General features: G+C 32.1%; 1 protein-coding gene across 1 annotated transcript; it reads left to right on the forward strand.

Moving 5' to 3' along the window:
- Positions 1–6,128: 6,128 nt before the first annotated feature.
- LOC132630798 (trihelix transcription factor GT-3a-like) lies at positions 6,129–8,347 on the forward strand. Its single transcript, XM_060346399.1, has 3 exons — positions 6,129–6,667; positions 6,757–6,971; positions 7,433–8,347. Exons 1-3 carry the CDS (start codon positions 6,556–6,558, stop codon positions 7,973–7,975), a joined length of 870 nt encoding a protein of 289 aa, XP_060202382.1. The 5' UTR covers positions 6,129–6,555; the 3' UTR covers positions 7,976–8,347.
- The last annotated feature ends 6,345 nt before the right edge of the window (positions 8,348–14,692 follow it).

The raw sequence follows: 14,692 nt of genomic DNA on the forward strand, positions 1-14,692 counted from the left end.
GCTCTCAATATGTGTATATCAACACAACAAAGACGAATTTTATGGGACTTTCTCGATCAACTAGTAGATCTCGATCAACTAGTAGACTTTCATGAGAAAGAGACCAAACAAGGCGGAGTACGTATTTAGAAGTAGACTGAAATGTATATTCTACCGAGAACAAAATGTATATCAACTCTATATTGTATATCTAACGGGTATCACATGAATATTAGAGCATTATAGTGAAATGGGTAATATAATCTATAGCACTTACCAATGTATCACATTATGTATATACAATTTGTATCACATTACTTCGCACTGTATCATATTATTAGAGGCAAAGCTCTTATGTACAAGAGTATTAGAGCAATATATTGTATCACATCTGTCAATGTATATCATTATGTATATCTTAACTTTGAAATCACTGCCCGTACACTAAATAAATCGGTTGATAATCAAAGCTAAATTAAGGGGCAGGAATTATAGACTTAGCAGTAAGAAAGATGGAGGATATTTAAGAGAAGAAAACGGTAATCGAACTATCTATACTATATTAAAAGCACGAAAGGCCTTAGAAATATTGACTGAACTTTTTACCTTTTATTAAAAGATTTCACATTAGACAAAATAATCATTTAACTATTTTCTTAATATTTAGGACTTTAAAAGTCATTAAAAAAAATTAATTTTTAAATCTAAAATAAAACCCACTTAGGTTAGAAGAAGACATCTATAAAAGCACCTAATGGTGCCGCTAAACTTTATCATAAACTATATTGCGTCTCTTCTCGACTTGATAATTGATATCAATGCTTTAATATGTAATTGTTGTTTTACTTCGTTTTTGTGTGGTTTTAATAGGACGACTCTCACCTATTGCTTCTTACTATTTGTTTTTGCGTGGGCTTATTAGATTTCGCTTTTTATTTGTTTCTGTTAAATTGTCACCATTTTTTTCAATTCTAATCATATTTGTCCTACTGTGCAGCCACAAATAATGGAGACAAAAGTAAGTAGAATCAATCGTTAATTTTTTGGTTTTAATCTGCGGTAGGTGATTCGAGCGTTAAATCTTATATTATTTTGTTTAAATTAATTTTCAGTTATATTTACATATATGCATGTTAAATTATCCTAATTATTTAAATTCTATACACTTGCAATACCAATCAATCTTCCTATAGAAGTTCTAGAGTCATTCAAATTCACGCATCACTACGTTGCATCACGTACAAAATATCATTCTTCTCCCTATCTATAAAAGATGAATTCTATTTATTGTTGTGCACCATTCTTTTCAATTCTAATTCTATTTGTTTTACTTTGCAGCCACAAATAATCGATACAAAAGTAAGTGGAATCAGTAGCTTATTTTTTCTTTTTGGATCTGTGGTACGTGATTCGAGCATCAAGTCTTATATTATTTTTTAAAATTATTTTTCAGTTATATTTGTAGATATACATGTTAGTTATCCTAATTATATAAATTCCGGTGAACAGGGAGAACTCAATTTCTTCATCAAATATTGAAATATTCATGGTTCATTGTGATAGAGGAAATAATATATTTGTGAAATTTAAAAATTTAATATTCATTGATGAAGCATAGGAATAATATTTGCATATTTCGGTTTAAATAGATGAATACAAAATTTATTGAAGAGAGAAAAAAAAGTAAGAAGCCAAACGTACAATTACTACGGATATAATTCTTTGTAATAGCTATGACTTCAGAAAAGAAAAATTGAAAGTGTCGAAATTTGAGAAAGAAATCTGATAAGTTATGAGGGGAAAAATCAAACAAGGAAGAGTCCTATGCCTAAAAGAGTAAAAGTGATCAAATCTTTGGGGACTGGGGGAGTGGGATTAGAGGGAATGGAAATGCATTTTTAGGTAAAAAGGGATGCGTAGATTTTTTTTCCAAATTATTAACTTCAGTTAATAACAACTTTAAAGGATTTAGTACACAAAATTTAATTGATTTAGAAGTCCTAATGTTGTTTGCCTTTTTAACCTTCTAAAAATTGATTTCACATTAGGTAAAATTGTTGTTTAATTATTTTCCTAATATTTAGAACTTTAGAATCAACTAATTTGTTTGTTATTACATCTTTCCTTATTTGAATTATGTTGAAAGTCTTAATACTTAGAACTTTGGAATCTTTAAAGTGTTGCCTTATATAAATCTCTTTAAAATCATTAGAATTTTACATTTTATATATCTTACACATAATAAATTATATATAAATGATAAACAAAATACAACAAGGGAAAGAATAACGTAACCGAAGAATAAAAAAAGAGGACGTGTTTTATTTGTCCTTTCTTAGTGGTTGCGGACACGTTGTTAAGGGGCACACTTCTATTTGATTGAAAACATACGTATTTTTTCTTTTTCTTAAAAAAAAAAGAAGAAGAAGAAGAAAAATCTTTGTGTATTACCAAAAAAGTCATTGTAGAGTTCAGGTAAAAATTTAAGATTAAATTTAAAATTTGGGATGAACTAATATTAAGAATTTAGACCAATTATATGTTTTTCAATATTGAAAACAAATAATAAAATTTAATTTGTTCTCTTAATATTCAGGACTTTGAAATCAACTAAAAATTTGATTATTAAATTCTTTTCTTATTGAACTAGGTCAGGAGTCCTAATATTTAGAACTTTAGAATTGACTAAATTTTACCTTATATAAACTAAGTAACCAAAATAATTTAGATTAGAAAGGAGATGAACACTCCTATAAGAAGAAGCCCGTACTCTATATTTTTAATTTGAAATCTTGATACAGTCGACGATTGCGGAGGTAAACTTGCTTGTGACTTGAGGTAAATTTTGTATACTCTTAGTTTGTTCTAGAAGTTAGAATTGATAAATGATTGTATTCTTGATACACAATTCTATATTATTATTAAAAAGTTGCTATTTTTGTTACAATGTCTATTATATGGTTATCAATTTAAAATTGACCAATTGGATATCTTGCAAAGATGAAGATTTTGTTGGGTTATTTATATAGTATTTGTAGTTATAGATATTTTATTGTATGATATAATGACATGTTATGTTAATGTATTTGAGCGATATCTTTTTGTAGACGATATTCTTGGCGCATGGTCCTTTTTGTCAATTTGGCTACTCTGTTATGACCAAACTCTTGTAATTGACATCGATATTCCCCTTGAAACCGCAATATAGTTGTCCATGAGAAAAATATATGACAGCAAATACAGTCCACATTAGCTATTGTTTGACAGTGTGATATATTTAATGTCATCGAAAAAAATAATCCCACTAAAAATTATCATCAGATAAGGTAACTTAAGATATGCTAAGAACGACGTTATACAAAGATATTATGTATACGAAAACATAATATATTTGTCTCTCATATACTAAAATATCTATAGTTTACAAATAATTAATATATAATTAGTTTAATTAAATTAACATTATTTGCATGTTCAGTAAATATTGAATCCAACTATTATGTCTGCGTAATAATATCCATTTTCATCTTTTAGAAAATTACATTTATTTTAATTATATTAATTATTTATTGATTATTCTTATATTTATTTATTGATTCACGGGATGCACACGTGCAACACACGTACACTTAAATTTAGTATATATAGAAGCGAGATAATATGGTATAATGGGGAGACTATAACGTGGGATACCTTTAATAATATGAAAGAGAATTATTAATTTGTTTATTTTATTAATTGGCTATACAGTGCCAACAATTAAGAAGGAATTATGTATTTAGGCTATCAGATGCCAAAAGCTAAAATCTACGTTGTAGTGCTAATATTTAGCCCAGATTGTACTCTCACGTCAATTTTCCTTGAGGATAATAAACGAGAATTATTAACCTAAAGTTATTTCGGCTGAGATAAGCTAAATTATGATGGTTAAACAACGAGTCATAGTCCAACTCGCTCAAATCTTACCAAAATTTTTAATTTCATTGTTTATTTTTTTTATAATTTCCTCAAGAACGGAACCAAAATATTTCTTTTATTTATTATGAAGATTATTTATTTTATATCAAACAACATTTCTTATGGGTCAATCTGTGATATATTTTTGTACAAATGACCAACTTTTAGATATGTTGAATTAATGACTCGTCCAAACATAGGTGTGTGTTAACAGATAAAATTCAAGAATAGAGCATGTAATTGAAAAATAGCCAGATATATAAAAGTCATTGAAAAATAGCTACTTTTTAAAACGAATAAAATTTTGACAAAAATACCTCTCGCTTAAAAATCACAAACACCCACTTTTCCAGTTTTTATGCTTTTTCGAACTCCAAGATTTACTTCTTAGAAGTTTGAACTTCACGATTTTCATTAACTCCAACATTTTTTCTGAATTCCAGAAATTGTTTTTCTAACTCTAGCAGGGGAGGAGCCAGGACTTTTTACAAGGGAATTCAAAAAGGTAAAAAGAATGCCTCTAGCGAGACTCGAACCCGCAATAATGGGCTAAATATTATGCCCTTCAGTCGTTTGAACTGAAGTTCAATATCTATATATATATATATATATATATATATATATTGGTGAACTGGACATTTATTCATATACTACGAAAGTACATTAGTAGTAGAAGATACGAGGTCACTATCATAGATAGTGATTACATGTGATTACATGACGGTTGCTTAAACATGCTAAACTATTACGCGATGATAAGGATACCATTTTACTAGTTTACTTCCCCTCTTGATCTGCCTGAACAACATTCTGGTGGTCGTTTCATCCTTTGACTAGTGATAAAATATGGTAGTAATTGATATTTTGATTCCTTACTCCTGGAAAAATACAGGGAAAAATCTGATACACGATGATAATCCATGTTTTTCATAATTAATCAATAGGTAAATATACTTGAGCTGGTCAAACCTAAGTAGTATTAGCCTAGTCAAATAGTCAAACCAAAAATATTTCAGCAAAATAAGATGTTGTATAGCCACGATTTAAACCGGTGACCTCAAGGTTATAAGTTTTTAAAGCGTATTAATATTAATATTTAAAAGAGTTTAACTTTTATATATTGATATTTCAAATTACCTAATACATAAATATAGTTAATCTTCAATAAAAAGTGATACTAGTAAGCTACAATAAGATAAATTATTTGCTATAACATATTAAAATGATCGAATACATTGATAATGTCTTAAAATTACCAGTAAATTTTATTAGACACTCGCACTATAATATATATATGTTCTAATTGAGTATCAGTATATATGATAAAGTGATCCTATTATACATATACTTCCATCTCAAATTTTGAAAAAATTCATGTATGTTTTCAAACGCTCATTACGTAGTCACATAAAATATGTTACATCTTTTAAGTATACACATAAACATCAATGGGAACATTCCTGAAGTTTTACGGCTTATTGAGGATAATACGTCTAATAAAGGAGGTGATATATTTTAAGTGATTTAGTTATCTACGTATTGAGCGATTGAAAACACGCGCAGAAACGTAGCTTTTTCAAAGTTTTAGTCAAAAGTGTCTGATATAAACACTTCATCATGTGTTCAGATACTCAATCGGAACAGATCATAATTTGAATATCTAAACGAAATTTATTAGTAGCAAATTTAAGGGACTATCCATGTATTCGGCCTATTAAAATACGTTGATGGTGTATTTGATGATATATTAAATTAAATCCATTAAAGAATTATTTATTATTCCATACTTGAAATTCCGAAAGACCTGTACCGACGTCTCCGACACCCCAAACACGGTTCACTCTGTGCAACAACGCGTTCTATGTACAACAAGATGCAAGAATACAAAAAGCATAACAGTCAAGTATTTTTCCACTCTGTACACATCACATAAATAACTTATTAACATATCTACGTACTTTCTCTATATTTTCTTCCTAGGTACAAACCAAATGTTATGTTACAACAATAATAGAGAAAAGTTAGAAACCTTGTGGAACAAGCATCATAGCAACAACTTGTCACATAAAATCAATCAAAGACCCATATATCCAAAGGTGGTTCTGTTTTCTTTCGCCAGCGTGATGTCACTTATTCGTAATATGAACAGGTGTGGATGTCAATTCTAAGTTATTATAATTTCAACTTTATAAAGATTAATATTTTGGAGAGAGAGGGAGAGACATAGAAATGAGTTTCCGCGTAGAGAGATGAGACGGACACTGTTTGTTTGAAGGATGAATTAACAAAAAGAAAATGAACGAAAAAAAAAGAGAGATTTGATTCACATCTTTTTCCTTTAATTTTCTTTTTTCTTTTCTTCTTGAAATCTTGATGGAGAACTCAAAACACACAAACGTTCGCTTTTGACACATAAGCCCATAGGTATTCAATTCTTTTTCTTTGACAAATTCACACCTTATTTTCACACCATCCATCCCTTCCCCTACATATAAAACCTTTCTTCTTCTCTCTCCCCAAATCTTTTTCCTCTCCAAAGCCATCTCTCAACTTCAACTTCAACTTCAACCAAACACATAGCCCTTTTTTAATAATAAATCTTGCTAGGGTTATTATTATATGGATCCTCCTCTTCATCACCATCATCAACATCATCAGCAGCAACAACATCAGTTTAGTACTCATCAAAGTGTGAATATAGATACAACTAGTGGTGGAGGGATTAATATCGGTATATTTCTCTTTGTTTTCTGATTCATCGTCTTTTAAGGTTTGTTTTGTTAGTTTCCGCATGACATGTTATTATTTATATCCTAACAGGTGCTAGTACTGGCGGGGATAGGTTCCCTCAATGGAGTATTCAAGAAACAAGGGATTTCTTGATGATTCGAGCCGAGCTGGACCAAACTTTCATGGAAACAAAAAGGAACAAGCTTCTATGGGAAGTCATAGCCACAAAGATGAAAGAAAAAGGTTACAATCGCAGCCCTGAACAGTGTAAATGCAAGTGGAAAAATCTTGTTACGCGCTATAAGGTACATATGAGTTCATTTCTCTTTTATATATATTATTCTTGACTAAAGAAACTTATTAAAAAGCAAATGAAAGAATAGACTCGTTCCTTCTTTTATTAGGTTTCTTTCCCAGAAAGTCACAAGCTAGCTGGACCAGATGCATCCGATTCAACTATATACTCACTTTTTTCTATGCAAAACTAAATATCTATGTAGAAAATTCTTAAGTTAACCAAAGATTAAATGCTGAATCCATAATTTTATTTTCAAAAAACACACTTATTTTCAGACTAGAATCTCAAAGATTGAACTATCAAGTGTAAATTCTAGCTTAGTATTCTATTTAAACTTCTGTCTTGAATCTTGATGAATGCTTTCTTGGGATTGTTAAGTTTATTATCATCTTTCTTATAAATATTTTTTCAATAGAATTTAGTTGGTATTTTTATTGTTTTTTGCCTTTCCATAATATTTTTCTATAGGGATGTGAAACGCTTGAGCCGGAAGCTCTACGACAACAATTTCCATTTTACAACGAGTTGCAAGCGATTTTCGGAGCTAGGATGCAGAGAATGCTGTGGATAGAGGCAGAAAGTGGTGCCAGTGGGTCGAAGAAGAAGGCTATTTCTTCTGATGAAGAGGAAGAAAATGAGGATAGTGAAGGAGAAAAAGTTAGCAAGAAGAAAAGAAAGGTTAAGGGAAATGTTAACATTGGTAGTTCTAGTGGTAGTGTGAATTTAGTGAGTAGTTTTAAGGAGATAATGGATGATTTCATGAAGCAACAAATGGCAATGGAAATGCAATGGTTAAAAGCTTATGAAGCGAAGGAAGAAGAGAGGAGAATAAAGGAGATGCAATGGAGGCAAACAATGGAGGCTTTAGAAAATGAGAGGCTAATGATGGAAAGAAGATGGAAAGAAAGGGAAGAACAAAGGAGGATGAGAGAAGAAGCTAGAGCTGAGAAGAGGGATGCACTTATTACAACTCTTTTGAACAAGCTCAGAAGAGAAGATCACAACATGTGACTTACATGGCCAAACTTCTCTATAACAACCATCATCTATGTTATATCATATGTTTATATAGCAACATTTTGCTGTAGCAGCCAAAAGTATCAGAACAAACAACATCGTTATACAGAGGTTTGACTGTAATTTAGGGTATAAAGGAAGTGGAGTATTAGCTAGCTAGCTGAGTAGACTAACTGTTTTCTTTGATTAAATTTTGCTGATGATCATGTTCTGGGGATGTTAAGAAGATGAAAAAAAGAAGCCCTTTGATCAGAGGTTTGTCTTGCAACTCTCTTCTTGTAGTGAAAAACGAACTAAGTGCTCCATGCATTTTATGCGTCTTCTTTCCTTTTGCAAGTTTATAAAATGTCTTACTTTTTTGATTTTTACGTCCTCTTGGGCTTTAAACTTCATCTTGCATTTCTTCGTTATTCTAGTATACAAAGCAACTTTATTATGTTTAAATAATATATGTGCAGAAAAATATAAATATTAAAAGTTTAAAGCTTAATCTATAATTTATAGCAGGTTACATATTATTTTATGAGGTTTCAATTAATACTTATCTTGTAAATTTCTTATAGTTACATTATAATTAGTAGTTTGGTCATGTAAAAATACCATCGCTGCATAGAACTGTGGGAGAAGAAAAAGGTTTATATGCCTGACATCACATTATTTGTGCAAGGTATAGTTTTGGGGGAGGGGGGGGGGGGGGGGGGTTATATAATTTCAATATAATGGTCCTTCGTTTATTTGTCCTTAGTTTTCTTTGTTTTATCGATAGTACAAGGTTTTATTTCATGGTGTAAACTTAATAACCGTTAGAATAGCTAGCTGGTGGTACGCGTAAATGGAAAGTCAAAGTTTGGAGTTGGAGTAAGAGGATTTCAGATTCTGTTACACCTTTTTCTTGGTGCTAGGCTGTTTGGTGATACTTGTAATGATTGCCCATCTTTCTGCCAAAGTTTTTTCTTCTTTTTTTTTTTTTTTCCTTTTTTGAAAATGAGATCTCATACATCTTGTTATATGAACAGTCCTCGTTAATTTCTTGCTATTAGACATGCTCTTAAACAGGGAAAGATGTGTGTGTGTGGGTTTGGTGTGGTGTGGACACTAATGGTGCACTATGAACATTAGATATTCGGTGGAGTCCATTTATCTCCAGGAAGCTTAAGGTAGTGGTGACACATTAAAATTGATTATATCTTGGTAGATCCTACTTAGTAGTATGTTTTTTCAAATCACCTTTTTGAGCTATATATAGATTGCAATAATGTAAAAAATAGGATTTAAAATAAATGGAATTATATCCATTATAATGTGAAGGATTCATTGCCATTTGATGGGAGCACTGAGAGGGTTCAGAGTTTAGGACGTGATAATTAATTTGGCGTATGCAGTTTATTTATAGATATTTACTCCGGTATAGAACTTCAAATGAAGTCGTTTAGTTATTGTCCATTTTAAATTACCGTGCATTGATGATATAGAGACCAAGTCTTTATTATCTTTCCATGTTTGTTCTATGAACAAATTTTAAAAGACCAAGTACTTTCCTAATTACTTTATGATTGATTACTAAGAGCATTGAATGTGCATCTTAGTTCAATGTCTGAATTACCTTATTCTGCTACTCCTGTATTTTTCTTTTCTTTTCAAAGAATGAAGAAATAAAAAACAAGAAAATTGATTGTGTTGGTTCATGTATGTCTGCACAGGAAACCAAATTAGGGAAATAAGCCAATCAATGCAATACTCAATTAATGACATAAAATTTTACTTCTGTCACAAATATGATGCAATGCATGCATCTCTTTTTAGGGAAGCTAATTATATGTTCAGACTTAGGTTATTTTTGACAATCTTCTTCTTGTTTAGTTTTTTCTTATTCCATCATAATATACTTCAGAATTTATATACGCACCCGTAGTTATTTGTAAATTATGATTCAAGTTAAATGATGCGTGTGGTTCTTCCATTTAGTTCAAGTAGTTAGTGGGTCTCTTTTTTTCTTTCTTTTGGTGTATACAGACATAATTATATTTATGAGTTTAAGTTATATACTTTTTCTGTCCCAATTTATGTGATACTTTTAGCTTTTTGAGATTCAAATTGTATGAACTTTGACCAACATTTTTTTCACCAAATTGATATGAAAGTTGGAGTAACTTATAGTGCTTTTCATGTAGTTGGCAAATATATAAATTTTAATCTTAAAATATTGAGTTAATCTAATACTACAATTTAACTTCAAAATTTAGTCAAATTAACTCTCGAAAAGCGAAAAGTATCACATAAAGTGGGACGGATGGAATATATTATTTGTAAAGATTCAAGTTAAATGATGTGTGAGGTTCTTCCATTTAATTCAAGTTGTTAGTGGGACTCTTTTTTACTTTATTTTGGAGTATAGAGATGATTATATTTATGAGTTTAAGTTATATACATCATAAGATTAAGAAAATTTCTAAGTCACTTTTATTTGTTTTAATTTTAAGTGCGAATCTTTTACATTTTGGCTTATTGTTGATATTCTTTGAATGACTTGATAGTGTGAAAATAATGTATATAATTTTCGAATTCCTCATAAATTCAAGTTTTGTTTTTAAATAAGCAAAGTGAATTACATACATGGGATGAAATTACCATTTACCCGACATGAATTCTGTGATTTAACCTAATTAATGTGATTCTTTTTCCCTATTACTATGTTAATTACCACGTTGTTAATGTAGGAAACTTCCTGATGGATGTTTGGTCATATATGGATAAAAACGGTACCAGATAATATGAGGCCAACGAATTAGAATTTAAGATTTTGTGTTCATATGGAAGGAGAAAAGGCCTCTGGTATTGTAACTTAATGGAGTTATTACATATAGTTTGTTCCAGTCCCAAACGTAACTACGTATACAGTTGAACTAAGCATGTTTGATTGATTTCTCCGATGATAATTTTCCTCCTACTTCATCATTATTTGCATGTGTGAAATTAATCAACATAATAGTTTTTAAAAGAAAATATAAAGAAAGAAAGATATTCAGCTTCAAGTTTCATTGTCATTATATTCATGCATCAACAAAAATTATCTACATGAGTAGAAAACGTCATGCTATATATATAATTGGTCAAAATTATTTTATATGATTATATAATCAGAAGACTTCGAAACATTTCACGACACATACATCCAATACGTAACATGCTTGCCTTCTTTCTTTTCTTTTTCTTTTTTCTTTTTGCATTTTTGTTCTTGGTCTCAAATGCCAAATTGTGGACACGACAATTAGTCACCATTTATTTTGTCTTTTGCCAATTAATGTCTGCATCAATTTTCTTTATACATACTTAACAGGTAGCACAAAGGAGGGATAAAAGATCAAAATAATGAGATATATGTGAGGAGATTAACTGAAAGAATCTGACATCATTAGCATAAAAAGATGTTAAACAAGTGAAACTAAACTATATATATGAGTATATTTGACATATAAACGAGGTTGGTCAGTGATTGATGGAAGCCTAGGTCCTAGTTTTAAAAAAATAATATTAATTATGATTTATAAAACAATAGAAAAACTTTAATTGGTATGATATATCATCTTATTCGCAATTTCTTCCCATGTTTATACTAAGAAAGACATGGCATTTTACTTATCATGGAGCGTGGCATTAACTCCGAATCCGCGACTTAAGTAGCACAAAAAATAAAAAGTTGAACCAAACTAGTACAAAAAAAAAAAAAAAACATAAGTAATATTCACGCACGAATTTCGTGCGTGAAAGGACCAAACTGCAAAATTGCAGATGAGGCCTTTCACGCACGAAATTCGTGCGTGAATGGGTCAACATATATTGACCCCATCTTCCCCACCAGCGACTGCGCCCTTCCCCACCCCCATTAAACCCCGTTCCAGTGGTCCCACCCCCCTTAAAACGATAATTTCGTGTTATTTTTCAATCCAAAACTCAATATTCTTGGTATATTGAAGTGTAGGAACAAGTTTCTAAGGTTGGATTTCGGAATAGAGCGGCGTATAACATATTTCAAAAACTCAAAAAAAGCTTCAATCTAGGTATTTCACTATGAATTTTCTATTACATTGTTAAATATATTATTATCCTAAGCATGATTATTGTATAACGTGGTGCATTACCCTTTTTTTTTTTTTTTTTTTTGCGTTTTTGGGCAGTCCGTGCACTGTTGGGACTGCCCATTTTTTCATTTCTTTTTGTTTATCTATTGTTAATTAGTTAATTATTTATTGCTTGTTTATTTAGTATTTGTTAATTGTTGGATTAGCGACTTAAGTATTTGTTAATTTTTGGATTAGCGACTTAAGTATTTATTAATTGTTAGACTGGCTAATTATTTATTTTGTTTTTGTTAAGCCAATTGTTTATTTCTTAATAATTTCTTAATTGTTTCATTAGTTAATTAATTGTTTATTTGTTAAATATACGATAATAATTTATTAATTTTTTGATTAGTTACTTAATTGTTTATTTATTAAATATGTGATAATAACTTTTTAATTATTTGATTAGTTAGTTATTTGTTTATTTATTAATTATTTATACTAATTGTATGCTAACTAATTGTTAATTATTTGACTTATCTTTATATTTTAGAAATGAAAACCGTTAGTTTAGGATTCTTAACCCGTAGCTTAGGATTGAAAACCCTTAATATAATTTTCTATAAAAGATTACATAACTAATATTACTTGTTAATGATTTATTTAAAATACGTAAAACAGATGGGTCACCACAATCTTTAATAAAATATTCGATAAAAGATTACATAACTAATACTAATACTACTTGTTAATGATTTATTTAAAATGCGTAAAATAGATGGATCACCACCCTCTTGATCCGGGGCCCTTCGACCGAGAGTTACTGTATCTTCAGCCCGAGCATAGGTCGCAACATATATGGACATCCGACCTGCAGCCTGAGTCTCAGGTCCGTACCCGGTTAGGGGACTCAGCATGGGAGATCTTAGCTGCTCGCCCACCACATCCTCGTGTCTTGGATATACTACGTCGGGGCGGTATCTACCGGTGCGTCGAAGTTGGTCGGGTACAGCACGATAGGTCGCTAGTGACGGCATTGATTGAGAGGTGGCGACCGGAGACGCACACATTTCATCTCCGCACCGGTGAGGCTACCATTACCCTTCAGGATGTGGAGGTCATTTATGGGCTACAGGTTGATGGACGCCCATTGTATATTGAGGAGCCTCCTGTGCTGCCGCCTTACCGGGGTGAGTTGATTAGGCTCACCGGTTTCGCGGCTCTGGATGGTCATATTTCCGGCCAGAGTCGGCTTTTGTTGTCGGCCCTTTATGCTCACTTGCGCCTCACAGACATGCAGCATCCGATTGGAGAGGACACGCCTCAGGCTGATGTTGATCGACGTGCTCGTCTATACCTACTCATCATATTCGGGGCCATCCTATTCCCGAACACTTCGGGTTCGCATATGAGCTTGAGGTATCTTCGGTATATCGACGATCTCGCCGAGATAGGATGTTATAGTTGGGGCACTGCTGTGCATGGCTACATGTATCGAGGATTATGCCGATGTTCTATGGGCACGAGGGTAGAGGTCCCTGCATTTTGCTCGCTTCTTCAGGTAATATATTTAAGTGTGTGTAATTATACACAAAATATATTTATTTAAAACGACGACTGATAATTTTTTTTTAATTGACTATATTAGATATGGGTGTGGACTACTGGCATACTTCTTTTCAATCGCTGCCAAGGTATATGGCAGCTCTACAACATTTTAATAATGGTACTGTTGTAGAGTGGTGGCTTATAGAGGGTAAAATCTTCAACTTCGTATTTTGGACATTCAAACCATGCATTGATGGTTTTGCTCACTGCCGACCAGTGATATCCATAGATGGTACGCATGTATATGGTGCCTACGACATCAAGCTCCTAATTGCAATAGGAATGGATGCCAATGGGTCAATATTTCCTCTTGCTTTCGCAATTGCCGCTAACGAGAGCAACGACACATGGGGGATCTTTTGACCCATTTGAAAACTCATGTTATTAAGGATCGTACCTGCATATGCGTGTTGTCTGATCGTCATAAAGGCATATTGCACAATATGGCTAATTTACCAGGGTGGCAGCCTCCCTTTGTTTACCATCGCTATTGTTTAAGGCACTTGAAGGCAAATTTGCAATCAACGTTTCACAATGGCACTCTAAACAAATTGATGTGGGGGGGCTGCGATGGAGCATCAACAACGAAAATGGGCTGCAAAAATGGATCTGATCAGGGCAGTGAGTGAACCCGCATATATTTGGTTGATAAAGCTCGAAGTTGAAAAATGGACGCTTCATGCTGATGGAGGCAAAAGATGGGGCATGCTCACAACAAACAGCTCAGAATCTTTCAATGGCTTGCTGAAATCAGCTCGAGGACTACCTGTCACCGCAATGGTGAGAATGACTTTCAAGCAGGTTGTGGAGTGATTTGTTGTTAGGACAAGGCAAGCTAGAGCGATATTAGCCGACGGCGGGACATGGATGCCAAAGCCCTTCAAAATTATGGAGCATTATAGAAAAAAATGTGAGCACCACCAAATGACCGAGTATGACCCAATTCGACATGTCTACGAAGTTAGGACGGGTTATCACAACGGTAAGGGTGGCAACGTGCATAACGTTTATGAGGCAACAAGAACGTGCACTTGTGGTAAGT

This window comes from Lycium barbarum, chromosome 3 (assembly GCF_019175385.1).
Source record: "Lycium barbarum isolate Lr01 chromosome 3, ASM1917538v2, whole genome shotgun sequence".
NCBI classification, from domain to species: Eukaryota; Viridiplantae; Streptophyta; class Magnoliopsida; order Solanales; family Solanaceae; genus Lycium; species Lycium barbarum.

Coding starts and splice junctions, on each gene's coding strand:
- LOC132630798 (XM_060346399.1), top strand. CDS start 6,556: ATGGATCCTCCTCTTCATCACCATCATCAACATCATCAGCAGCAACAA. Junction 6,668..6,756: donor TGGTGGAGGGATTAATATCG/GTATATTTCTCT, acceptor ATATCCTAACAG/GTGCTAGTACTGGCGGGGAT. Junction 6,972..7,432: donor ATCTTGTTACGCGCTATAAG/GTACATATGAGT, acceptor ATTTTTCTATAG/GGATGTGAAACGCTTGAGCC.